At 36.2% G+C, this 26,439-nt stretch overlaps 1 protein-coding gene across 1 annotated transcript; it reads right to left on the bottom strand.

Moving 5' to 3' along the window:
• Window positions 1–5,801: 5,801 nt before the first annotated feature.
• On the bottom strand, window positions 5,802–16,777 carry TDRD15 (tudor domain containing 15). The gene is made up of 3 exons (XM_026675588.2): window positions 16,370–16,777; window positions 8,731–14,977; window positions 5,802–7,439 (listed from the first exon to the last, which is right to left on the bottom strand). Exons 2-3 carry the CDS (start codon window positions 14,970–14,972, stop codon window positions 7,424–7,426), a joined length of 6,258 nt encoding a protein of 2,085 aa, XP_026531373.2. The 5' UTR covers window positions 14,973–14,977; window positions 16,370–16,777; the 3' UTR covers window positions 5,802–7,423.
• Between the last annotated feature and the right edge of the window lie 9,662 nt (window positions 16,778–26,439).

The raw sequence follows: 26,439 nt of genomic DNA, 5'->3' as shown, positions 1-26,439 counted from the left end.
GGCGTGAACTCAAAAAGACTTCATACATGCTTGGTTTAAGTGAAAGGACTGAACAAGAACTAGGATCTTAGAACAGAATTCCAAGCTTCCTGGGACGCATATGATCATAACTGAGTTTTAGGTACCCAATTATACATATCAGAGCAAAGTGTCTTCAACTGGAGGGCTTCATTTTTCTGTTAGACCTTGGCATGTTTTAAGCAAGATTTGCTGACTATTTCACAATACCCATGTTTATAAATCAAACAAGTCTGCTTAATTGACTGAAACACAGGAAATTATCTAAGGCAGGGGTCCCCAACCGCCGGTCCCCGGACCAGTACCGGTCCGTGGATCATTTTGGACCGGGCTGCCTACTTTGCTTGGGCGCCATCTTGTTTCAAAGTCTCCCCTCAGCAGCGCCAGTCGGCGGCCTGAGGGAGAAAGGAACACAGGGTGGGGAGAAAGCTCGCCTCAGCGGCTCCGCCACGAAGCGCCTCTTTCCGTCTGGGGAAAGGGAGCGAGAGCGAAAGCGAGAGAGAGGCATGTGAGCAGAAAGCTGGAGTGGGGTGGAATGAAGGGGCTCAGATCCCGATCCAGACCCCTCGCGGGAGCCCCCAAAAGCAGCCCTGCGCTTGTCCGGGGTGCCGGAGGGGCGCCGGGGCCATGGCTCGGCGGCGGCGGAGCTGTCAGCCGGGGGAGGACGAGGGTGCGCGACGAAAGGCGCCGGGCAGAGGCGAAGGCAGTCGCCGCCTGAAACAACCGGGAGAGGAGAAGAGAAGAGAGCAAAAGAGACGAGAATCCTAAAACACACAGGGCAGAATGTTGCTTTAGCCAAGCTACACAGTGAATATCTACTAAAAGTTTGACTGGTTTAATATGGATTTATTCCCAGGTAATTGAAAGTCTTATTTCAGCTGGAAGAATTCTAGACAATGCTCTGCTTGCCAAGGGGTTGCAGCGAAATGGGGCGAGAGAGATCCGGAAAGAAGTGGGCTCTCTAGGTATTTGGAATGAATCCCCGGAATTCCTTATATGCCTGGATTTCTGAACCTCAACAACTTTAAAATGTGTGGACTTGGACTCTTTGAATTCCCCACACACCTTACAATTGTTGATTGTGGAAAGCTGAAGACCATATGGGAGATCAAACCCATCCTAAATGTAAAATCTGAATTGCAGATTATTACCTTACAAAACGCTTTTGGAGAAAACATATATTTTTGCCAAACATATATTTTTGTTTGATCATGATCAACTGAATCATGATGACTTTATTGGAGTCTAGTCTTGAATTTATACACATTTTTAGTAATCCTCCAACATTGGTTAATTTTGGTGAGTTGATAGTGTAATAGTAAATAAATAAATAAATAAATAAATAGATAGATAGATAAATAAATAAATAAATACTAACCAACCCTAACCGGTCCTTGAAAAAGTGTTCCTGCGTGAAACTGGTCCCTGGTACAAAAAAGGTTGGGGACCACTGATCTAAGGGATTTGTTTATGTTCAGATCTTTTTCACTTTATTGATTACTGAAGACAAGTCACACACCTTGAACATATTATAAACCAAGGATGAAAGCATCTGCATAACTTTGCTCCCATGCTTCATATTACCAGATATCTTTTAATCTACTAAAATACCAAAGGGAACCCTGTGAAAATCTAATCTGTATCTGTTCATCTTTTGGCAGAGTATTACAATAACTAGAGTTTTTAAGATAATTTGGGATCATATAGTCATGGCTCACTGTTAACTTAAAAACCTCTAATGGCTGTTTGAAAACTTATTTAAAAAATCTTACCCTTCCTTTATTTAACTTCTTTAATAATCCACTTATATTATTACACTTGTAGCAACAGCAAGAGGTTTTTGCTACATTTGGAGACTAAAATATTCTATCAAACAATGAACATAGTTTTTGTAAAGTCTTCCTTCAAATATCCTCCCTCCAGCCAGGAAAAGTAAAAGATGCTGCTGTGAGGAAGAAGTTGAATCACTAACACTACACCCTTACATACAAAGACTCTTGCTGGGAGTATCTAGTATCTTAAATGTCCTCAATAATAAAGAGTGGAAAACATTGCAGGAGTTAAAAATTACTTGCCATGTAGAAAAAAGGTTGTATCAGAACTGGGCAGTTCAAATTAGTTCCTCTAGGGTTACAACTGTCTGGTTTCACATTTAAAGTCTCAATCTCTGGTAAGCAAGCTGGGAAGAAACGTCTGTAATAAAACTACCCTACAGTGAATGAAGTTAAGTGAGTCACACAGAGGCATACGCTTTTAAGGACAGAAGCAGCAGCTTCTAGCCATTCAAGTAATCTAAAACAGCTTTAGTGCTGGTAGTTGTTTTATACAATATTTTGGGCTCAAAACCAATTTCTATCACCCTTTTGTAACAATAACCCCCAAAAAGGTACATATTAACGTGGCTCACATTTTAAAACTCATCAATCACTGAAGAGGACTTGAGTCAAGTCAAGGTAACCAGGCCCACAGTGTTAACATTTCAAACTGCATTAAGTCGTTTGTAGAGAATTACAAGAGTTCCACCAAGTACTCGCTTTTTAATTTACTATTCTGTGCTTTACTTATCTGAGGAGCTAATTCGGACTCTTGGTCTAGTTCTTTCTTTCCAGACTACAGGAAGAAGTAAAAAGGTTCCCCAAACTGTTTCCCGGAGCTGGACTAATTGCTATTATGTACCGTAGATCCAGATCAGGGATGTCAAACTCACGGCATCACGGCAGCCTCATGTGATGTATCGGGACTTTTTTCCATTCACTAAATTAGGTGGGCGGGTGGCCAGTGCGTGACACATCTGGCCCGCAGGCCGAGAGTTTGACAGCCCTGATCCAGATCTATTCATAAAGATAACATTACTTATAGCTATGTTTTTCTATGCTATTTTCCACATCTGCTTTTGTGCAACTTCAGAGGACACTTTCCCTAAAATGCTGTCCCCATACTACAGGTAATCCTCGACTTACAACAGTGACCATCTGAAATTACAATGGCACTGAAAAAAGTGACTTATGACCATTTGTCACACTTACCACCTTTGCAGCGTCCCCATGGTCACATGATCAAAATTCAGATGCTTGGCAATCGGTTCATATTTATGACGGTTGCCATGAGCTGGGGTCATGTGATTCCCTTTTGCAACCTTCTGACAAGCAAAGCCAATGGGGAATCCCAATTCAGTTAAAATCCTGTTGCTAACTTAACAATTGCCCTGATTCAAATAACAACAGTGGCAAGAAAGGTTGTAAAATGGGGAAAACTCACCAAACAAATGTTTCATTCAGCAACAAAAATTTTGGGCTCAATTGGGGTCAGAAGTCAAAGACTACCTGTATTGGATGTTGTAACCTCATTCTATCTCTATTTCATAATATCAAGGTCAGTAACATGCCCCACAAAGCCATGTTATCTATAGGTCTTCAACTTTAAATTTAAAAAAAGAGGAAAAGAATAACCTAGGCTATCAGGTGAATTGAGAGACGGGAAGAGAATTGCACAATGGGGCCTGGTACCTGAAAAGAATCCCATCTTAATCCCCATATAAAAGTAAAATATTGATTTCAGAATTTAAGCTGCAAGCATTCGCAGATGATTGGGTTTTCATTTTAGAAGGCCCACTAGAAACAGCATCAAAATTGGTAGAAAAGATAGAGGTATATGGAAAGGTGGCTGGTTTGAAAATAAATAAAGATAAAACAAAGATCTTGACAAAGAATATGCTATCAAGACAAAAGGAAGAACTGCCGGATGTATTGAAAATTCAGGTCACGAATAAGATCAAGTACTTGGGGATACATTTGACAGCAAGATGCAGTACGCTAAAAGAGAATTATATCAGACTTAAGCAGCAGATAGCGCTAGATTTCACAAAATGGAAAAGTTTACAACTGTCATTAATAGGGAGAATATCAACAATCAAGATGAATATACTACCCAGAATTTTATATTTGTTCCAAACAATTCCAGTTAGGCTTGGAAAAGATTATTTTGAAGATTTAAATAAAATCGTGTTGAAATATATATGGCAAGGTAAAAAAGCGAGAATAAAGTTAAAACTTTTGCAAGATGCCAGAATAAGAGGAGGATTTGGTTTGCCTAACTGGGAGTTGTATTACCAAATTTGATGTGGGTTAAAGAATGGATAACATTAAGAAATACTAGATTGTTGACATTAGAAGGACATGATCTGTTGTTGGGGTGGCATGCTTTTCTATGGTATAAAGGAACTAAAACACAGGGGTATTTTAGAAGACATTATATACGGGAGGCTCTGTGGTTAAACTGGGAGAAGACTAAAAGGCAATGTTATTTGAAAATTCCAGTCTGGCTATCGACTATTGAAGCATTTTCTTATCCTATAATATATAAAAAGGAACAAACAGTTAGATATGGTGAAATATTGAATGAAAAGGGTAAACTTAAATCTATGCAAAAATTAGAGGAACAAGGTATAAAGATGAATTGGTTTTCATATACACAAATATATTCAAGGTATGACAAAGATTCTAAAACAAAAAGTTTCTATGATAAACTGACTGACTTAGATAAGTTTTTGACAGGTACTGATGAAAGGGTGATTAAAAAATTGTATGGATATCTATTAAACTAGAAGAAGAACAAGTTAAAGAAACTATGATAGCTTGGGGGAAGAATTTTGGATATGGGATTGATCTAGAGAAATGGCAAAAATTGTGGTCTCAAAATTATAAAATGACAATGTCAACAGCATATAAAGAAAATTTGTACGTTTTACAGGTGGCATTTTCCCCCGACAAGAACAGCAAGAATGTTCAAGAACAAATCTGAAAAATGTTGGAAATGTCATCAGATATCTGGCTCATATTACCATATGTGGTGGACTTGTGTGGATGCCAAAAAATATTGGACTAAAATCCACACGTGGTTGGAAAAAATGACAAAAAAGCATATAGACTTGAAACCAGAGATATTTATATTGGGAATTTTACCTGAAATATATAGTAAAGAATTGAAATACCTTATTGTAAATGTATTAACAGTGGCTAGGATTGTATTTGCCAAAAACTGGAAAAATGAAAAAATACCATTACAGGAGGAAATCAATAAGAAAATATTGGAATGTACTGAAATGAGTAGATTGACATTTGAAATCAGAGAACAAGATGATAAAATTTTTATAAAATTTGGGATCTATTCTATCAATGGTTAGACAATAAAACATGGTAATGAAATATGTAGATTCTTAGAAAATAATAAATATATAAAGATGTATTCTTTTCTTATTATATCTACAAAATGATTGTAGGATAGATTTGAGATGATAATATGAACTGTCATAAAACAAATTAAGTAAAATATGGATTATTTTGTAAAACATAAATGAATCAAAGTATACTCAAATGATTAACAATATTAATGTATTTAATATTTGATTGAAAATATGAGAATATATGAGAATATATACAATGTAATTGTAATTGAAGACTACGAAATGGAAGCACAAAACAATTTGTAAACCAACAGACACACTGTATGTATATATATGGATGATGGCTTGATGTTTTTATGCTTTGTCTATGTTTGTCTTAAAAACCAATAAATTTTTTTTTTAAAAAAAGTAAAATATTGATTTCAGAAATATATATTTGATATTCACTCTCTTCCCCGCTCCCAATAAAAGCATCCCCTAACTGGAATCTGGTATGAAAAAACATCAAACAAATGTAGCTTTTCCTACAGCTTCACTGTGGCTGTGTTAAACGTGTACCACCGCTTTATTGCTGCTTAACAAGAATTTTATATCACTGGAGTCAAAGAATATTCTTTTATTTAAAGAAAAATACACTGCACTTTATGAACATCATGAAATATCCAAACACATCTCTTTTTTTTTCAGGGCGCTCAGCAAGAAAACTCATATTTACACCATATAACCACAAGATGTGTTTTCTCACCAATACTCATCAGTAGTTATACATATGACACTAAAGCCTTTTTGAAACTAATTTGAATTTTACACAAGCATCCCGTTTGGTTTCGTATAGATATAAAAAATTATAATTCCTGCTGTTCTTGTCTGTTACAAGAATAAATATTTCACTGTTACTTCCAACAAGCCCTGGGGCCAACTGGAAGCTTAGTTTTCTTTTGGTAGCGCTTTTACAACATTTAAGTTAATCATGTCTTACTCAAATGTGCTAATTCAGTTAAATCAACTTATGTGTTTCAAAATGTAGTTATTAGAACTGTTAAAATGTATAGGATTAAACAAAAAAACTAACAAAGTTTCAAGCTGTCAGGAAAGTGTTCTTCCAATATACTGTAGGTCTTCCCTCTAAACAATATTGAAAAATCCTCACTGATGAAGCTCAATGCAGTACAACCTGCAGTAAAAATATATACACAACTTCCAAGCATCCTAGTGCACAGATAAGATTTAATGGGATTTTAAAACATGATTTCTGTATACCTGTCACTCATTCTCTCTCCCATGAGAGAATGCACAAGTCACTAAGTGTAACAAAAGAAAATGGATTTAAACTATGAAATTATAGTACTTGCCAACAAGAATTGGTAGCAATCAACACGGCATTAAGCTTCCCTATAATTAATAAAATATCTGTGACTTACATCTGTCTTAATATATTCTGCAGTTTAGATGGAGCCTTTTTGTGGTAGTAAACAGAGCGTTGTAGAAGAAAACTGGAATGGCCAGGATGTATTGGAGTCCATAGCTAAATCTATATTTTACTGAAATGTACTTACATTGAAATGGTCAGAATAAGTAAAGAGATTATTTTTTTATTATATTTATTTAAATTCAAGTTTTTGGCTGGTAAAAACAAATCAACAACATTTGGCAGTTACACAATCTATACAACTGTATGCCTCCCATGTACCACAAGACTTAGCAACATATAGAACAAGTGTTCTTGGTTTTCACATTTCTGCATTTTTTTTTCAATATCTACAAAGGCCAAAGTACACCATCTCTTGTGTTACACTGTATTACATTTCACTAAAAAAACCTTGATAGTTCCTAATGACTTCTGAAATAAGCACAAAGTTTAGTACCATAATAAAAATCTAGTACCAATTGCAAGATGGGCTTTATCCAGTGAGATAACAGATTAGTTTTGCTGAAAATCTTATTCCAAAGTATTTCTTTTTTCCATGCTGTCATCATCCCAATACAATCTTCAGTAGAGACTTTTCAAAGGCATAAAATATATGTATATGGCAGGGGAGGAAGGGAACCAAACCAGAATACTAATGGATCCTTTACACTTTTTAATAGTAATGCGCCTCTGGTCTGGATTTCTATAAATGATAAGTTTATAAATAGAATATGTTCGGCATACTGTTCCTGCATTACTTTTCAAATGAAGGTTGATCTGTTGTCCATTACTAGTTCTCAACTGTGATAATCCATCTACTCTGACTTTAATCTAAAAAAAAAAACACACAAGCAGATATATTAGAAAGAAAATATACATAATAGTTGGTCCAGGTTTACTGTGAAGATATACCTGCCTTTTTACAGAGACTTAATTTGTTTAACTTTCTAATTTTTTTCATAGAATATAGTTGGAAGGGAACTCAAAGGTCTTCTAGTCCAACCCCCTACTTGAGCAGGAGACCCTATACTATATCAGATAAATGGTTGTCCAGTCTCTTCTTGAACGCCTTCAGTTATGGAGCACCCGTAATTACTGAAGGCAAGTTATTCGATTGGTTGATTGCTCTCAACATTAGGAAATTTCTCCTTAGATCTAGATTTATTCTCTCCTTGGTTAGCTTCCAATCAGTTTCTTGTCTTGCCTTTTGGTGCTTTGGAAAATAATTTGATCCCCTTGTCTTTGTAGGAGCCCCTCAAATATTGGAACACTGCTATTATGTCTCCCCTAGTTCTTCTTTTTATTATACTAGACATACCCAATTTCTGTAACTGTTCTTCATATATTTTGGCCTCCAACCCCCAAATGATTTTTGTTTTCTCTTCTCGGCACTCGTTCCAGATTCTCAATGTATTTTTATATTATATACTATGGTTACAGTGTCCTAGGGTCATGTAAATATCCTTTTGCAACATTCTGGCAAGCAAAGTTAAAGGGGAAGCTAGATTCACTTAACAACTGTGTTACTAACTTAACAGCTGCAGTGATTCAACTAACAACGGTGGCTAGAAAAGTAATCAAACGGAGCAAAACTCACTTAACTGTCTCACTTAGCAACATAAATTTTGGGGTTGATTGTCGTCGTAAGTCAAGAACTACCTGTAGGAATCTCTAATACCTTTTAAACCATATTTCTAAAAACCTAAGCCAATATAAAAGTGTGTTTCCCAGCTGAAAGCATTTCAGAAGGATATTCTGGTTGAAACCTGCCAAGATGCTCAGCAAAACAGAGAACCCTACTTTGCTGCCAACTTCCTAGAAGTCCTAGATAGTCCTCCAAGAGGACTAAATTGTCTACTCACAATGAGCCCTAAAGGCTGCCCAAAGATAATCACATTGTGGCAGGTAATATTTATACACACATCCACGCTGTGCAAACTCATTCAGATTTGATGCAAGTCAAACTGCATTATATGTGGAATATACGAACATCCTTCCAGTATGCATTATGGCAGCTTATGCAGGGAAATTAGGTGCCATGATTCTTTTCATTCATCATTCTTGTTATAGATAAAGCAAAGAATAATTTTATACAGTTGTTTAAGTGTAATTTGAAACTGACCTTTCTTGTGAGTACGTGTTCAATTTTCTTAATGAATCTGGATCTGAGCATACTTGGGAGTCCAAAAGCAACTTGTCAGAAGCCTTTGATATGGTTGTAGAATACGTTTGGTTGAGTTGATCTCCGTCACAACATTGATTAAATAATTTCTCATTGCAGTTGTGTATACTTCCATAATTTATTTTACTTCTATGCAAGAAAGTCATCTGAGAGTCTTCTTTTTTACCATGTAATTTCTTTGAGCTGTTCATCTCTAATTTTTTTAAATTAACACACTTCAATTGCAAATCTGAATTCTGTGGACCTTTCTTGTTTTTATTTACGGCAATGTGTGGTTCAGAGATCTTCTGAATGGAGAGTGGATCATAAATAATACGTGAATTTGGTAGCTGAAGGTCATCACAACTAGCTGATCCAAAGGATGCAGTTTTGGAATACAAAGCACATCCAGAAGCAACCAATACATCTGCTGCATTGTTTTGCTCAAAAAAAACATCTACTTCTAGCTTCAGTCCACAATGAGGCTGTTTGAACTGGAATGTGAGACCTTGTCTACCAAGAAGTTCTTGAATTGTAAGTTTGGCCTCATCATTCCAATATTTCCCATCAGCAGGTATCACTCCAAACAAGGAACAAGGATAGGTTAATCGTGGTAAAGTAACTAGATTTTCTGGGATAATCTTCAGCTTAGAGACATCAGAGATGGGAAGGGGAGCCGATAAGCCCTCATCATCAATAAAAGTAAGCATTAATGTACTGGAGTCTTTGAGTACTTCAGAAACTTCAACTCTGTTCCAGTTTTCATTAGGTCCATTTTTTATTAAGCAGCTGGCACCAGGAATTATACATTCTTGTGGCATAGTTGGGAGGTTTTCTGGAAGATTAGAGAGCATTTTGAACAAGGCTATCAGAGTTTTAAATGAATCTTCTAACTGAATACAGAAGTTTGAAGGATCAGTGACTGATGTGACAAATCCAGGATAGTGATTATTCTTCTGAAATTGTGCCCATGAAATTGAATTTGACCTGATTGAGATATCAAGTGATTTGCTAACATTATCTGTCTCTAATAAGTTATGTCTCTCTAATTTTGTTTGGTTAGATATTTGATTCCAATATTCCAAAAATAAAATTCCATCTATTAAAATATCTACTTCCCAAATAAGCTCAGATTCTAAGTATTTAAAAAATATAATCTTTATCTCGCAATATTTTACCTTCTCCATCATCCCCTCAAAAGACAAATCACTTAAATTTCCAACCTGAATCCATTTACAAAGCACTGCATTCCTGGGAATACACCTTATTTTTTCATTCAGCACATGTGTATCATGCAGTGACACCATTTCATACTTTCCTAAATCCACAAAGAGGACCAACATACATTCCTCCTTCACATATTTTTTAATAACTTCAGATCGATACCATCCCAAGTGTTTGTTTGATCTTACCAAACATTCTAATCCTTCTCCAATTTCTTCTGTAGCAATAAAGCACCTTTTCTCTATCTCTTGAGCAACTAGTACATTTAAATTGAGCATTGTTTGTGCATCCTTAGTTAACTTCACATAGAAGTTTCCATTACCTGAAATATGACCAATTTCAGCTGTTTCTATCTGTCCAGGGTTTATATTTTGGTAGCCAATCTTAGTAGGTCTGATTATAATGCTTCCACATAAAGTTTGACTTTCTGATTTTTTACCTGGATCATTACTAACAGTTTCTGAATCTATTGTTGGGAGCTGTTTCATGTTGTGGTCAAAATTTAGTGAAAGTATGTTCTCTGGGCCTAAAAGGATTTCTCTCTCCATTAATTTATCAGAGATAGATATTCCATGACAGATTATGTCAACCTCCCACTGTTGGTCATACTGTTGTAGAAACTTAATCATGACTGGCTGATTATTTACCTCATTGATAAAGTAAGCATCCATATCAGTACTCCAGTTTTTATTTGAAAACAAGCACTTTGCTTTACTAAGGAAGCAATGTATGCTGAGTCTTGGTAAACTGAATAAACACTTTTTAATTTTGTAGATATTTTTTGAATTCACAGTTTCTATATTACCATAATCAATAAATTCTACTTCAAAAAACTTATTGGCTAGGACTTTTCTAACTAAAGCTCTGTATATGCAACTATCACCTTCATAGTCTGCTAAAACAACATCATCTTTCTCAAGTTCAGCCTCTATTACTGATTCTTTAACCAGTGTTTCTCTATTCAATTCCCCAGCAAGTTGCACAATTTTATTTTCATCCTCTGAACGATGAACATAGAAACTTGAAATATTACCTACATAAGAAACATAACCCCAGACTTTAGAATTTAGAAGAATGTCAAGTTGAGGAAGATCAGTGTACTTTTGCTTAGTCTTATTGGTTCTTTCTTGTCCTGAAGTGTTTAATTTTAGCATATGTAATCCAGTCCTTTTATTTTTAATTTTCTTTGACTGTTCATTAAGTTGATCAACGGTGTCAGTATTGGGTTTTTTGTGAGTACTTTCATATCTGTATCTCAAAACTTTCTTCAACACAAAATCTGAAAAATCTATAGTCAATTGAAATTTTGCAGGTCTACAATTCTGCTTCTGTTGATCAATTACTATTTTGTTCCTATATTTAACAGGTAACTTATCATTGCCTGCTTTTGTTTGCTGTCCATTTTTTTCACTTTTCACTTTTTTTTCCTCTGTAGCCAACTCTACTTTATAAGGTTTATTTCCAACATATTTTTTAAAACGTTTTTTAATATCGTTTGGGTTCAGGTTTTTTTTTTGCTTTAGTAAATCTTTAATCTTTCCATTTATTTGTAGTTCTCCATCATACAATTCCATACCGAACTGCCCATCAGATTCTTTAGATACTATTACTGCCTTCAACTCTTTTTCCAAATATTTTTTTTCAAACCATGCTTTTATTTCAGATGGAATTTCAGTATCCTTTAGATCTGATAAATAACACTTAATAGCTTGCATAGGTGTGAACATTAATTCTGAAGCACTGTTTGGAATAGGAACCAGTTCCTCTTTGGCTACTAATTGTTTATTTCCATAGTCCACAAAATATACTTGGCAGAAATCTGATGATTCCATAGGAGATGCTAAAGCTCTATAGAAGAGTCCATCCTCAAAATATTTCGCTATGCATAAACCGTGAGTATTCATTTGGATTGCATGGCTTGTTTTGGGGCTAATTTCTGAAATCTTTTTAAGTATCTTGTCCATCTCGTTTGCATTTCTACTTAACTGGCAATAGAATTTTGTAGGGCTATATATATAAGATACATATACTTTCTCTTCATTTCCAACTTCTATATTAAAAGATGAATAATAAAAGCTACAAAGAGAAAATGGTGTTATAACAGATTGCGCACATTCAAGAGAGTACATTTGTACATGGCCACTTTCAAAGAGAAATTGCCTTAAATTAGTAAATGGAGTCTTCAAATCAACAATGTAATATAAAGAGTCAGGAGTCTTAAAAACCAGGGCACAAATTAAACAAGTCAGTTGTCCATTAGAAGATGAAACAAAACTTTTAAAATTGCTACATATCTCAGTAGTCCAAATATAGGGGTCAAATATTAAGGATTCACTGACACTATTAAAACAACATCTGAATGCTTGACATTCCAAAACTAAGAAGTCTGGATGAATAGCTTGAAGATCTTTCAACAAAACCCTTTCCCTGTTACCATAGTCTACAAATATTACATCAGTTTCAGTTTTGGATACATGTTTCAGTACAAAAGCTCTGTACCATTTTCCATCTGTAGAATATTTCACAACACAGGCAAGCTTTCCACTTTCATAAGGTCTTTTTTGAGTGTTGTAAAAATTCTGAATTTGTTCCATCATATTATTTAGCTCGGGTAGCTTATTTTGTATCTGGCATAAAAAACTGCCTGGTGAAATAATATGACAACATACAACATCAAACACACAACCTGGTTTAAATTTGTACTCTTTATAGCATTCTACTTTTTCTGTTTTCCCAAACATTCGCTCATATTTATTGGAAAGCATGTTTTTCCATGACGGGAAAATACTAGCATTCCCTATTGTCACAATGCGAGTATTCAGCTTTTTATTCTCATCAGTAGTTTTAGGTATCAGTGCTTTATTCTTCTGAATAGATGTTTTACTTAGTATTTCTCTATTTTTATATTTTTTTGAGCAGTTTCGTTGAAGGCCCCTTACTGTTTTCTGAAATGGATTTTGCTTTACCTCCCAATATTCTGCACATCCAGCCTCAACCATAAGCCTGAGAACATCAGTTTCCTTGGAGCCATTCATATACTGCACATTGACAATATAATTCTCCTTTTGTTTTGCAATGACATGCAGTGTGATTGGTTTGTCAACCACAATTGTTTTAAAGAAATCTGTTTCTTTTTTAATCCATATATCTTCCATTGGAAATGCATTAGCAAGTTTACAGCACATGGCTAAAGCTGGTAATTCTTGAAGCTCTGGAAGCAAAATCTTCACATCAAACAGTGGCACTGTGTCAGTGTTCCCAAAATCTAAAAAATAAACATCAACGTTATTGTCTATGATTTGTCTAATGACAGCCCTATAAAAATACTTATCCTTGCTATATCGTGCACAACATAGTCTTCCAGGCTCTGGATTTTCTAGGATTTTATCATTGACTTCATCTCCATCATACACATCTGCAACTTTCTTCATTAAAGCTTCAAACTCATCTAAGAAATCATTCGTTTGCACCCAGAAATTTGATGGATTCAAAACATAAACTGCAAAAGCAACACAAACTGAACCTATTTTCATTTTTGCTCTTTTGTAAGGAACTGTTAAAGGGGAACACAGTAAACGAGTATCCTTTTCATTTGAAGAATAACTTGATTGTTGAGTAGTATTGCAAATTTTGTCTGCCAAGTTCACCTTAGAATTTTGTACATTCCCACTTGTACAAGAGACTTCCGTGTTGTATTTTGGCTCCACATCATTTTCCCAAGACAGATTGTCACTTGTCTGTGTCAATGCGCATTTACTTAATGTAACATAATATACGTGCTCTTTACTATTGAACAGATTTATGTGGGCCAAAATAGCCTGTTGTGTTAATAGTATTTCCTTAAATTCTTCTAGCTGAGCATTTCTTTCCATTTCATCCTGATCATTAAGACATGATAGAGCACAAGGAAATGAAAACATAGGTACTGAAATAAATTCTGGTGGAAGCTTCAAAATATACTCAGAAGACACAGCTTCATAGTTGCCAAAATCCATAAACCAAATCTTCACTTTGTCAGAAAGTAGCTGTTGTATTACTCCTCTTTGCCATTGGCCGTCTTTTTGTCTAGCTGCACAAAGGGCTCCAAAATTGTCACAAGATGGAAGTTTTACTCTGGTAAGAGATTCATAATAAGAAAACATGTCTCTTGTCAATGTATCCAGCTCTATCTGTTGTCGAAGTAATTGGCAATAAAACTTACTAGGGCTAACTGCTACTGATATTTTTACTTTTTCTACAGCACCAACAGACAAAACTGGTTGAAGATTTCTTAGAACTGGCGGAATATTTGGTTGAATTCCAGCATCACAAATTAGAGTACCTGGCCTTGTACATTTCTGTTGCAGTAAATCTGGCATTTGTTTACAAAGCGGCTCATCTGGAAATTCAGTTAACATTTCAACAATAAGACAGAAAGTAGCTGCATCAACAAGTTTTCCTATTCTGAATTCAACCACATCAGCAGCAATTTTGGGCACATGAAGAAGAAACATTTGGTTTGGCAGAGTGGCTTGTATATAACCTTTAATTTGCAAGCCTATCAGAGTTGAAAAGTAATTAAAAGCTTTGGCGGTCCATTTTTCTTCAGTTGGAAGCACATTTGCAAAAATCCCATAAACCATCTTTGGAGGAAGTTGAAACAATTCATCAATGGGAGATGCAAGGTGAGTTTCATGCACTGCCAGTATTTTCCCATTGTCCATAGAATGTACATCATAGGTATCATGTCTTTTTTGAATTACTTTTCCTCTATACCATTCTCCACACTCTGAGTCTTTGAATAAACAGAATTCACCAACTGCAACAGGATCTTTCACTTTTGGTACTTGTTGTATTTCCTTTTGCAATATATGATAATCTAGCTCATATTCTGTGTTAAATTGGCCTTGAAATTTTACAAGGACTTCTTTTCGATGGTAGTATACATTGGTTACCTTCATATCAACTTCTAGAAATTTTGTTGATGAAGATGAATCCATCCCACCTGAAAAAACAATATAAAATTTAACATTGTTAAATGTTTATTATTTATTTTAAAATAACTTGTTTATAAACAATTTTGATTATATTGACACAATAGAAATGTTACAATCACTTCTATTATCAGCTAAAGTGATAGTTCTGTTGTACACCAAAATATGCAGAACTTCAGACTGACATTTTTTAAAAAAATATTAATAACTTGAATGATTACTAGAATATGAACAAGCTGTATGCTTGGGCATCCCTTCCCTTCTCTCATGCTTTTAGTCCAATATTATCAATATAGGTTTTCCTTAGTTGGATGAAGTTGTGCCACTAAATTAGAAATGGGAACATTTCAGGGGAAAAAGCAGAAATATGATAGGGTGCAGTCACACTAAGTAATTTTATAAACCAGGTGCAGCCTGATAATAATAAAATAATGCAGCTATTGTTACTTTTAAGCAATAGTTTGTGGAACAAGCCACAATGTAAGGTCCACACACAGCACACAGTTAAATATAATAAAATAGGTCAGATTGTGATATGCCAGTTCAGCTAGCAACAAACTATTTTCACAATTATACTTGTCTGGACAAATCTTTGTGAATGCTGTCTCCGTGCATTAAATATTAGTTTAGTCTTGGAAGTCCTCAACTTATAACCACAATTGAGTCCACAATTTATGTTGTTAAGTGATAAATTTTTAAAGTGAGTTTTGCCCCATTTTCTTGCCACATTTGTTAAAGGAATCTCTGCAGTTGTTAAATTAGTAACAACCTCATTGACAGGTTTCAAAAGGGGATCACATGACCCCGGGACACTGCAGCTATCATAAATCTGAGTCAGATGTCAAGCATCCAAATGTAAATCACGTGACCCTGGGGATGCTACAATGGTCCTAAGAGTGACAAAGGGTCATAAATCACTTTTTTCAGTGCCATTGTAACTTCAAATGGCCACTAAATGAACTGTCGTAAATCAAGGACTACCTGTATTGGATTTTCAACGCATTCTCATTCAAACTGTCCCATTACAAGGTGTTTTAATGTTTCTCTTTAGACTTAGTTATTCATCAAATTTATATAAGCATTCTTACCTCACAAAAAAAGTGACTCGGGGCAGCATATACTAAACCAGTTCACTTACTTTTACACACACACACACACACACACCAACAACCCGTTATTATTCAGGAAAAAAATAAATGAAAAAATTGCAATTAAAGGCTAAGAGAGGGAGCCACACTTCAGTACCAATGTGCCACCACCTCAGTATTAAGTCTTAAATTTCATATTCTGGATTTGCAATCCAGCGAAACAAGCAGCAAAACACCAGCACAGGAAAACGGGCTTAAGCACGCCCACAAACACACACAAAATGCCTCATTTGAAAAGATAGTGAATGTACAGACCTCTTTGCCTTCCAAGTATTATCTAAAGCCAGTCTCCCGTTTAGGGCAGTATAGATGAACTCCTGTTTAAAGTGGCCCTTAAGCCTGCTAATCATGGACTTTTTTTTTCTTTTTAATCGCAACTGAACTTGCAGAAATAAAGAGATACTTTTGCCCAATCCCTTGAACAGCAAAAAGCCTGAAAGGGAGAGGAGGCGGGATTTCTCTCGAGGCTATTCCTTCCAAGGTTTCTTGACCCTGGGATTTTATTTATATAAAAGAGAATTCAGGCGGGGAAAGGATTCTTCGTCCAACAATCTGTAGTGGACCCAAGTGGCTCTCAGCGAGACTCTGAGCGACGCCAGCCTCCCTTCAGCGGTTTGCACCCCTAAAGCTGTGGGATGTGAACCCGACCGAGCGCCCTCAGCCTCCGACCGAAAACGCCTTTGCGGATCCGGCAGCGCAAGCAGCGGGGTGGGGGGAAAAAAAGGAGGCCGCTGCCCTCGGATTGGCAGTTTTCGTAAGGCGGGGCAAGGCGGGGCAGGCGTAGCTAGGCCGCGGAGCGGGAAGGCGGAGGCGGTTCTTTTTTTTTTTTTAACTTTTAATTTCAATTCGATCAAATCTCACCTTTTTTTGACCTCTTCACAGCAGCGGTATGGACGTAGTTACCACGAGGAAGGGGGAGGGGAGAGGAGGGCTGTTTCAACTTATTTTCCAAAGCACCAGAAGGCAAGACAAGAAGTAATGGATGGAAACGAATCAAGGAGAGAGGCAACCTGGAATAATTAAGGGAGAACTTCCTAACAGTGGGGACAATTCACCTGGAATGGCTTTGCCTTCAGAAGTTGTAAGTTGTTACACCACTGGAGGTTTTTAAGAAGAGACTGGACAAACATTTGTCTGAAATAGTAAAGGGTCTCCTGCTTGAGCAGGGGGTTGCACTAGAAGATCTTTTTTGAGATTATTTCAAAGCTGCTGGGCTTCAGCATTACCTGGTGTGGACTAAATTATAACAATGAGTGTGGACTGAAGTATAGATGTTTTTGGGTATCAACTATCACTGAAATATTAATATACGGCCCCTTCAACTGCGAGATAATACGTAAAGAAATGTTTGAGCAGAATAAAAGCAAAAATCTGACCAGGGATAATGAATGATTTACTTTTTCCAAAGTAAAAGCAGACAACAACAATAATAATAATCAGAAAAGAGCTAGATAGGACTGCAGAAAAAAAAAAAAGTGCAACCAGCCTTCCTTCCATTCAGGAGTCAGAAAGAGGGCTGAGAAAATAAGTACAGATGCCTCACATCCTGGACATAAGCAGTTTCAAGTCTTCCTCTCAGGATGCCACTATTGCATACCAAAACAACTAAACACAGAGACAGTTTTTTCCCTCATGCCATCACTCTGCTGAACACCTAATTTCCACAGTTTTATGTCTAAGTATATTTACCCATGTAGAATGGCTGTATTACTATTATCCTTCTCATCTTTTCTGTTACCTTCTCTTATTGGTATCTTTATTACGATTAGTATTACTGTTTTGCATGTACACTGAGAGCTTCTACAGTGGAGACAGATTCCTTATGTATCTAATCACACTTGCCAAATGACGTATTCTGTTCTATTCCATTCCATTTTCTTTCATGTTCTCCAATTTCCTTCATTATATTGCCTTTTACGGTGCATTATAATGTGCTTTTTCTATTATTATATTGTTTAGTCTTTGACAAATAAAACTTAAGTAAGGTATTCCAAATGCAGACAAACTATAGATTTGTATGAGAACATTACACTGTTGGCATTTTTATTTTCATTTTCTTTCCAAATGCTGCTGTATTCTTAGTCAGCATGTTCATCGGGCTGCCCACTACAATCTTAAGGACTTCTTCAGAGAGCTTAGATTTCATTACATACTCTGTATGTGAAGTTAGGGTGTTTTACCTCAATGTGCATTACTTTACATTAAGTTGAATTATCAAGTAGTTGACCTTTCATCCAGTTTAAAGATATCCTTCTGCAACCCTTCAGTAGCTTTGGTTTATTATCAGCCTGCAGAGTTTATATTGTCTGAACATTTGGTCAGCATACTGCTTATCCCAAGAGAAGATAATTTATAAGAAGTTTTAAAAGCGCCATTATGAACACAGATCCTTGAGAAATTCCATTTCTTAATAATCTCTATTGAGAAAATTGCCCATTTATGCCTACATTTAACTTTTCCTAACCATTTAGCAATCCATAAAAAGACAGATCACCTTATTCTATAACTGCTACATTTACTCAGAGCCTTTAATGGGGAATACTGTCAAAAGCTTTTGAAAATCCAAATATTCACAGTTATCCTTGTAAACAAGACATAATATTTTGCCTTCTGCATTATTACAGGGAAGTTACTCTAAAATCCCATTTGAGAAACTTGTGTGCTCATGTGGAACTAGAGATGTTGAAATAATGCAGTGTGTGTTATTTTATTGTACCATCTATAGATATATTTGTAATACCTATATCCTGCCTCTTTTACATCAGTACCCTGGACGATGTGACAAAATGTAGGTGCCCATCTTTTTCTTGGATTGTAAGCCATTTATAACTCCGACTGTAGCAAAACATTGGTGCAGAAATTATGAAAATTAGGCATCAATTGGAGAAAGGTCTCCCATAATTGTAATATTTTAATTTAATCTATTAAAATTGTGTGTTATTCTAGTTTTATTTAAGACGTTTTAGCTGTTTTCAGTTGTACCTTTTATCACTCTCTTGGCTATAGCAAAGATTCATTTGCTCATTTGATCACTGTTAGTGATCATCTCCCTCCATGCGTCTGCTGAAACCCTCCAAAAATGTTTGCAAGTTCTTGAGGCAGAATTTAAATTGTGGAATCTATAGGTAATCCTCACTTAATGTCATTCATTTAGCAACCACCCAAAGTTAACTGGTGCTGAATGAATAGTCCTTATACCTGATCTCCAAAGTAACTGCCATTGCAGATCCTCTTAACCACATGATCAAAATTTGGCACTTGGCAGCCTGCTCATATTTACGATAGCAAAAGTGCTTCAACTCCACCTATCTTCCCTCTCCCCACATCTCTGCCTTTTTTGGCTGCCATGTACAGTGGTGGTAGTTCTAGGATTAAAGCAGCCTTCAGTAGTCTCAGATTGCTGCCCCCAACCCAGATCTCTACTTCAGCCCCAGTGCTCCCACCACTGGGGAGTGCTGTCTCAAGCCCCACTCTGTGGCCAGCCACTCCAGTGTTACAATACAAAGCTGTTGCACCACCACCCCAGCACTCCACAGCAATCCAACTCCACTTAAGAAAAAAAAATGATAGCATCAAAATATAATTTAAAAAATCACTTTTACTAAAAATAAGAAAAGGGGAAATGTAAATCTCCCTTTTTAATTGTAGGGACTTATTGTAAATGCCAACAATTACAAGTGGATAATGAAGTATTTAGCACCCATAACCATGGAAGTAGCTTAAACACCAATCTCCCACAGAATGGTACAAAAGAGAAGTAATATTGTTGAGCAGCATATGCAATGAGTCACCAATTCACTTTTGTCTGGAAACGCTCCACGTTACACAACACTAAAAGAACCACACAATCCCACAGAGCATTTGTAGCAAGCGTATATCTAGAGACAGTAATGATAGATACAATATTAAAATTTCTGAAACCTTACAGAAGGTAATTATATACATATTAAAATAAAACATACAATTCTGATGGAGAGTTCTAGCTAAACCCAAAGAGCTATAATTTGGAGATAAACAGATTAGGAATGTTTATTTTCTGTCTCTCTTTCCTATTAGTTTCAGAATGATCTTCCTTCATTTCTCGGAAATTTCTGCAGAGATCTCTCTACTAGACCAAAGACTGAAGAGCAAGTTGACTTTAGAATTCATTCCATCATTCATTGTTTAAAACATTTACATAGCCTTATACCCAATTCTGGGTGTTTCCCAATCAAAAGTTAAAACAACATATAAAACAATTTTAAAACTACAAAACCAAACATTCTCCTTTTTTAGAGATTTACTACCTCCATCTTTGCTTCCCTATGTTCAGGATCTCTGATCTTCCCTAGATCTGCTTTCTGAAAAAACTTCGTGAAGAAAGGAAAGATTTATCTGGATACATGGTGCCCTTCTTGTCTATTCATTACCACTTGGTTTATTTTCCTTACTTTATGGAATGCATTCCAATTTAAACCAAATCATTGGGATTTTAAAAACCCTCCAGGTACTAAGAAGACATGGGGTCCTTTTGTTGTATCGTTTTAATCTTTTCATTATCCGTTCCCTCATTTTTAGAAGTTGCCTTTTGTAATCAAAGATTTTCATTTTGTTATCAACCAATTTTTCAGTTAGTAAAGTATTGGAGAACAAGTTTTTAGAAACCATAAAGATGAAAGAGCTTTCTCCTGCCTGGTCTAAAAATAAATACTTTTTTTCTTAAAATGTGAGCAAGAAAATTAGAGAAATTTACCTAACTTTATTAAAATTTATATTAACCTCGGAGTATTTCACAGAAATTGGTGTTTGGATTTAACCTGCATGCTTCATGCTTGTTGAATGTTTTTGGATTAGTGTGGGAGAGGTTGTATTGACATACTGTAGTGGTAAGCCATTTATTATAAATTCTATTATATCCTGTGTGATATCCTTGAAAAAGTATTAAGCCCTCAAACAAAAATATATGAGAGTGTTTAGAAGTATGAAAAGCAATCTTGAGAAATCTCTTTGAACCCTATCTTCTGCCAATTTAGAGTTTAAATAACACTCTGAATTCTGCCTACACATTGCTGTAGATTAACAACGCATGTTATTAAGAGCCAATTTCAGACAAGCATGCTAATATCTACAGGTTAAAGCAATGACTCACTATTGTGAGCAAATTGCAGAGCTGCACATTCTCACATAAATGCAAGCATTAGCAAAACATTCTTAATTGAGTAAGTATACATAAAGTAGGGCTACCAGATCTGAGCTGCAAAGAGCTTTCTTTTGTCTTTGCTGCTACCTAATGGTCATCCAGATTTTTTTTCTGTTTACATCTGACCCATATGAGATTTTGATTGCAAAGCAATACCATGAGTGATATAGAAAACTGCTTTGCTCCAAGTCAGATCAATTGTCCATCTAGTCCAGTACTGACAATAGTAGAGGCAATACTCCTGGGATTCTGGATTTTAACTAGAAACTTGCTTCTGCAAAGCATGTGTTATATTACCGAGCTATCGCCTTTCCTTATCTGGGGAATAGATGTAAGTCCCATCAAATATAGTGAAAGTAAGTGTATATACAGTTGGAACACAAATGAAATTCAGGTGATCCAGGCTTTAACATCTTGAAAATTTGGTCAAGAGCCTTTTGATCAAACCTACCATTTTAAAATGCTCCGTTGGCAATAAACTGCAGAGAAAATCAATAGAACTTACTTGGAACAGATGTTTTCTGTAACAGGTCACAGCCTTTCCACATATAAAAAAGCAACCAGAGGATCAACTCTCTACATATACTCTTGCTGAAAATAGCCACTGTACCTATTTTGCACTCTATTGTCCCAGGATTTATTTTTTAAAATTTTATTGCCACTTCACCCAGGAAAATATAAAACTGGGAAGAGTTATTTCATTTTGTTGATGAAGAAGGCTTATGTCATAAATTTGCTTGGGATCCAGTGCTAAGACTTATCATTTTTTGCTGCAACTGGGTAATAAGACTATCTCTCTGGAAGTTTATTGGTCAGCTGTCCCAACCTGGCCAGTTAGGGAGAAAAAAGGCTATTGACTCCATTGGTATTGAAAATACACTTTATTAAAGTCAAGTCATTCCAGCGCAGCAAAGCTGAATCTGATTTTTGGTGACAAATGCATCTGGTTAACTCTTCCCTTCTCCACACTGTTCCTTCTGGATATCTCCCCTTGTCTAATTATATTCAAACAAATTGTTTTGGTAGCAGTCCATGGCTTGGCAGGCTGGAGGGTTTTGCATTACGTGGTTTGACCTTGGACTAGCTGGCGGCTCTCACAGGTTGGCACAGTGACTAGTTTTGATTCCCCCTTATCCCAAATCTTTGCCTCCCTGCAGCTCCCCCTCCCCATTGCGTATGGTAGACTGGCATCTGGCAAAGCATGGCTGCTGTAGCAAGATGACAATCCTGACATTGTAAATGTGAAAAGGGGGAAAATGAAAACATCACCTAATTTTTTTACCATAATAGTACCTCTTGAAAAAAGCAAGAAGCAAGAGAAAAGGAAAGAAAGAAAAGAAAAGAAAAGAAAAGGCAAGCAAACAAAAGAGTAGTTAAGAAGCCCATTGGAAAAAAAAAAGGGAAACTGATCGCTAAACTATGTTTGCAAATGGATTTCAAAGCTTCTTTCACACAATTGGAAAAATATGGACAAGGAAGCTTAAGAAAAGTTCCAATGAAATATTATCTGTTAGAATAATGTACGCAGAAGACAAACTATTATGCCTGTTCTCTGGAACAGCATCCCCCAAAAATCTTTATCTCCTCCACAGCAGTGGTGGGATTAAAAATTTTTTACTACCGGTTCTGTGGGTGTGGTTTGGTGGGCATGGCAGGGGAAGGATACTGTAAAATCTCCAGTCAGAGGTGGTATTTGCTAGTTCTCCAAACTACTCAAAATTTCCGCTACTGGTTCTCCAGAACTGGTCAGAACCTGCTAAATACCACCTCTGCTCCACAGTCACACACACCAAACATTTAGAAAGCAATTGAAAACTTGCATATTCTTCTAAACCTTGGGACAGCATGATGGCTATAGCCACTGGGATGTTTTGGTTGTTTACACTGTTTGACAGGAACAATTACCCTTTTCAATTAACTCCTTATTTACAAAGAATGGCAGATGGGTAATATTTTCAAACATGGTTTCTAAGCCTTTCTTGGGACATTTTAAAAATCATTTCCTAGGGACAGAATATCCATTAAAACAGTGTCATTCTGTTAGGAGGAGAAACATATGAAGAGAAGGGAATATTTCCTACAAACTGGCTGTAGGCATATTGGTTGGATAAAGGAACTGATGTAAGGTACAGTAAAAAATAGCTAAGGTTTTTTTTAACCTGCCATTAATCTACTTCCATACCTAAGGCAAGATATATACAAGCTTAGAGCTTTATGCCTTCCAATTTAAGGTGTTGATGTCTGCTTAGGTATATCTTTTATTTATTTATTTATTTTTATTTTTATTTATTTATTTATTTATTGTGTTTAGAAAATTTATATTGCCACCTGTTTGCACATGGCAACTCAAGGCAGCTTACAGGAATATAAAAACTCATATATATAAAAATAAAACTAATACAAGAAAATAATCAAATAATAATAAAATAATATTACAACTCCCCCACCCCGGCAACAACACATCACATAAGCCATTTAACCCATCCCACTCTGGGTTCCTCAGGCCTGCTGACAGAACCAGGTCTTCAGCACCTTCCAGAAGAGTGTTGGAGTGGGGGCCATTCTAATCTGTGGGGGAAGAGAGAGGGAGCTACCATGGAGAAGTCCCTTCTTCTGGGTCTCACTATATGTATTACCCCGGGAATGAGACCCACAACATTCCTTGCTTCCCCGCTCTAGTGGGTCAGGTAGATGTGACCGTCAAGAGACAGTCCCTCAGATAATCTGGTCCCAAGCCATGAAGGGCTTTAAAGTGACAACCAGCAGCTTGAATTGCACCCGGAAGCAAATCATCAACCAATGCAGCTCCCACAGGAGATTTGATACACGTTGTTAGGAATATAAGTCACCTAACAGCTATTTGGGTTGGAAATATATAAACCAGGATAGACTTTTTAATACTGTCTCTTTAAGAAAATGCAAAAAACTGTAATTGGGTGTGGTTTCTCAAACGGCCATAAGATGGAGCCAGAAACCTGGGTTGTTTAATCTTAGTCTTAGTCTCAGTGAGTCTCTGTTTTTCCTTCTGTTGGAGAGTTTTGCCATTCCTTCTAAATGGACTATTATTCTTGGATTTGATGTTAGTCTGTTACTGAACTGTTTTTGACACTGGACTTTGTTATTGGATTATCGCTGGATTGAAAACTGACTGATTTACCTGTGAATGACTTTGGACTGTGTTTGAACTTTGCTTAAACGTTTCTGGAAGTAAAAACCTACATTTACTGTACGGTGTATCTGTGTGCTGTGTGTGTATTATTCAAACACTACTCTCAAATACGTCTCCCTGTATGCGCTCATTCTCCTAACAGGGAATTACCTCAACACACATGCACACCGGTCTGCACAAAACCATGTGGGCCGCTGCATTTTGCACTAACTGGAGCTTCTAGATGTTCTTCAAGTGCAGCCCCATGTAGAGCGCATTACAATTATCAAGATGGGAAGTGGCTAGGGCATGAGTGACCATGAGTAGGGATTGTCGGTCCAGGAAAGCTTGATTCTCTTTGAGAATATTTCAAAACTTGATCTGTGAGAGTACTTCTGGAAGGTAGAAGAATATATGTAAGCTCCCCTGCCAGAGAGATCTTACAGTTCAGATGGCCTCATTGGGTGAAATTGAGCACAAATGTATGAACTGCAGATGCCTATGTCATCTGCTTGTCATCTGCTGATTATATAAGGCTACGGTCAGTAGCATTTGACTTGTTTCAGAAAAAAATTCTCTGGGCATCGTGACGATACGGCATGTGATCTTGGAGGTCTGAGATCGCTGCTGATATCTTTGCTCCTGGACAGTCCAAACGGATCTAAACCATTCCAAAGAGAAGGTGAATGTAAAGAGCGCAGCCTGTCGATCCCAGGGATACCGCAAAGTCCCTGGTAGATCCAGGAGAAGCTCTTTTTGCCAGCAGCAAAGAGGCAGCCATTAAAGCTGCTGAAGTTGGGAGAGCTCCGAAACGAAAGAGAACGGAAAGAGAAAGTGTGCCGGCTTGGTGAGAATTTTTTCTTTACTTTAAGATTTGAAAGGACACTCTAAGGAAAAGAAAGAATCTGTAAAATTTTAGACAGAAGTGATTAAGCGGCGATTTTAAACAGGAAGTCAGAGTGATTTATTTATTTTTGCTGGACTTTTTATATATGATTTTATATTTTGAAACTGGACTGCCTTTTTTTTAATCTATTCTTTCTCTCCTTTTTGACTTTATAATATTTTAGGCTAGAAACTCCCTTCTAGTCATCTTTTTTAATATCTTTTTCCCTTTTTAATTAATTTTTATTATATCTTGTTTGGAAAAGGAGGGGGAAAGTGAAAGCAGAAGAAACTTTGTAATACTGCCAACTAGAGGCTTGGAAATATTCTATCTCTTTTTTTTCTCTCTTGACCAGACGAAGCTGAGAAAGATCTGAGACTTCTTTTCAAGGACTTTGCCTGTTTGATAAGATAGAGGGAAGAGCATGGGAGAGTATTATTGCAGGTGCTCTTCTGGGTTTCTATCAGTAGCTGAAGTCTGGTGTTGAAGTTTACAGGGAAAAAAAGACAATAAGACTCTGGAGAAGAGAGTTATAAATTTTAATAAAAGCCTTGGATAACTAAATAAGGTGCAGTGTGCTCTTTTTACTTTTTTTAAGCTGGGCTATTTCTTACTTTAAGAAACCCCCTCCTTACTAGCTTACTTTTTGCAATAGCTATTTGGATCTTTGGCCTTTTGGAACTTGTTTTTGTCTTTCTTTTTGTTTCTGAAGTCTAATTTTTATGTTTGCATTTTATTTTAAAGGAAAAGTTTTAGTATTGATGTTTTCCTTCTTTTTTTTTAAGGGAGTAGTGTCTTTTTTCTCTCTCCTTCCTGTGTATTTTTTTTTCTATTTATTTTCCATATTGGTTTTTTTTTTTTTGTGGCTTTCTTTTTTTTCTATACATCTTTTTATACCCGAGACTTTTTAATTGGATTAAGGTGTTGAAGAACCTGAAGAACTTCTTCTTTTTCTTCTTTAGTTTTTTATTTTCTATTTTTCCACCTCTTCCAGGACTTAACATTTTTTTCCTTTTTCTGTTTATGGTCTTTTCTTCAATTTTTGAGTTTTTACTGCTATCTAACCAATCGATTGGATTAAGGTATACAAGAACCTGAATTATTATTATTAT

This window comes from Notechis scutatus, chromosome 1 (assembly GCF_049901735.1).
Source record: "Notechis scutatus isolate UNSWTSFEM ecotype Mainland chromosome 1, rNotScu1.2, whole genome shotgun sequence".
Taxonomy (NCBI): domain Eukaryota; kingdom Metazoa; phylum Chordata; class Lepidosauria; order Squamata; family Elapidae; genus Notechis; species Notechis scutatus.
This window is presented reverse-complemented; position numbering and strand designations above follow the sequence as displayed.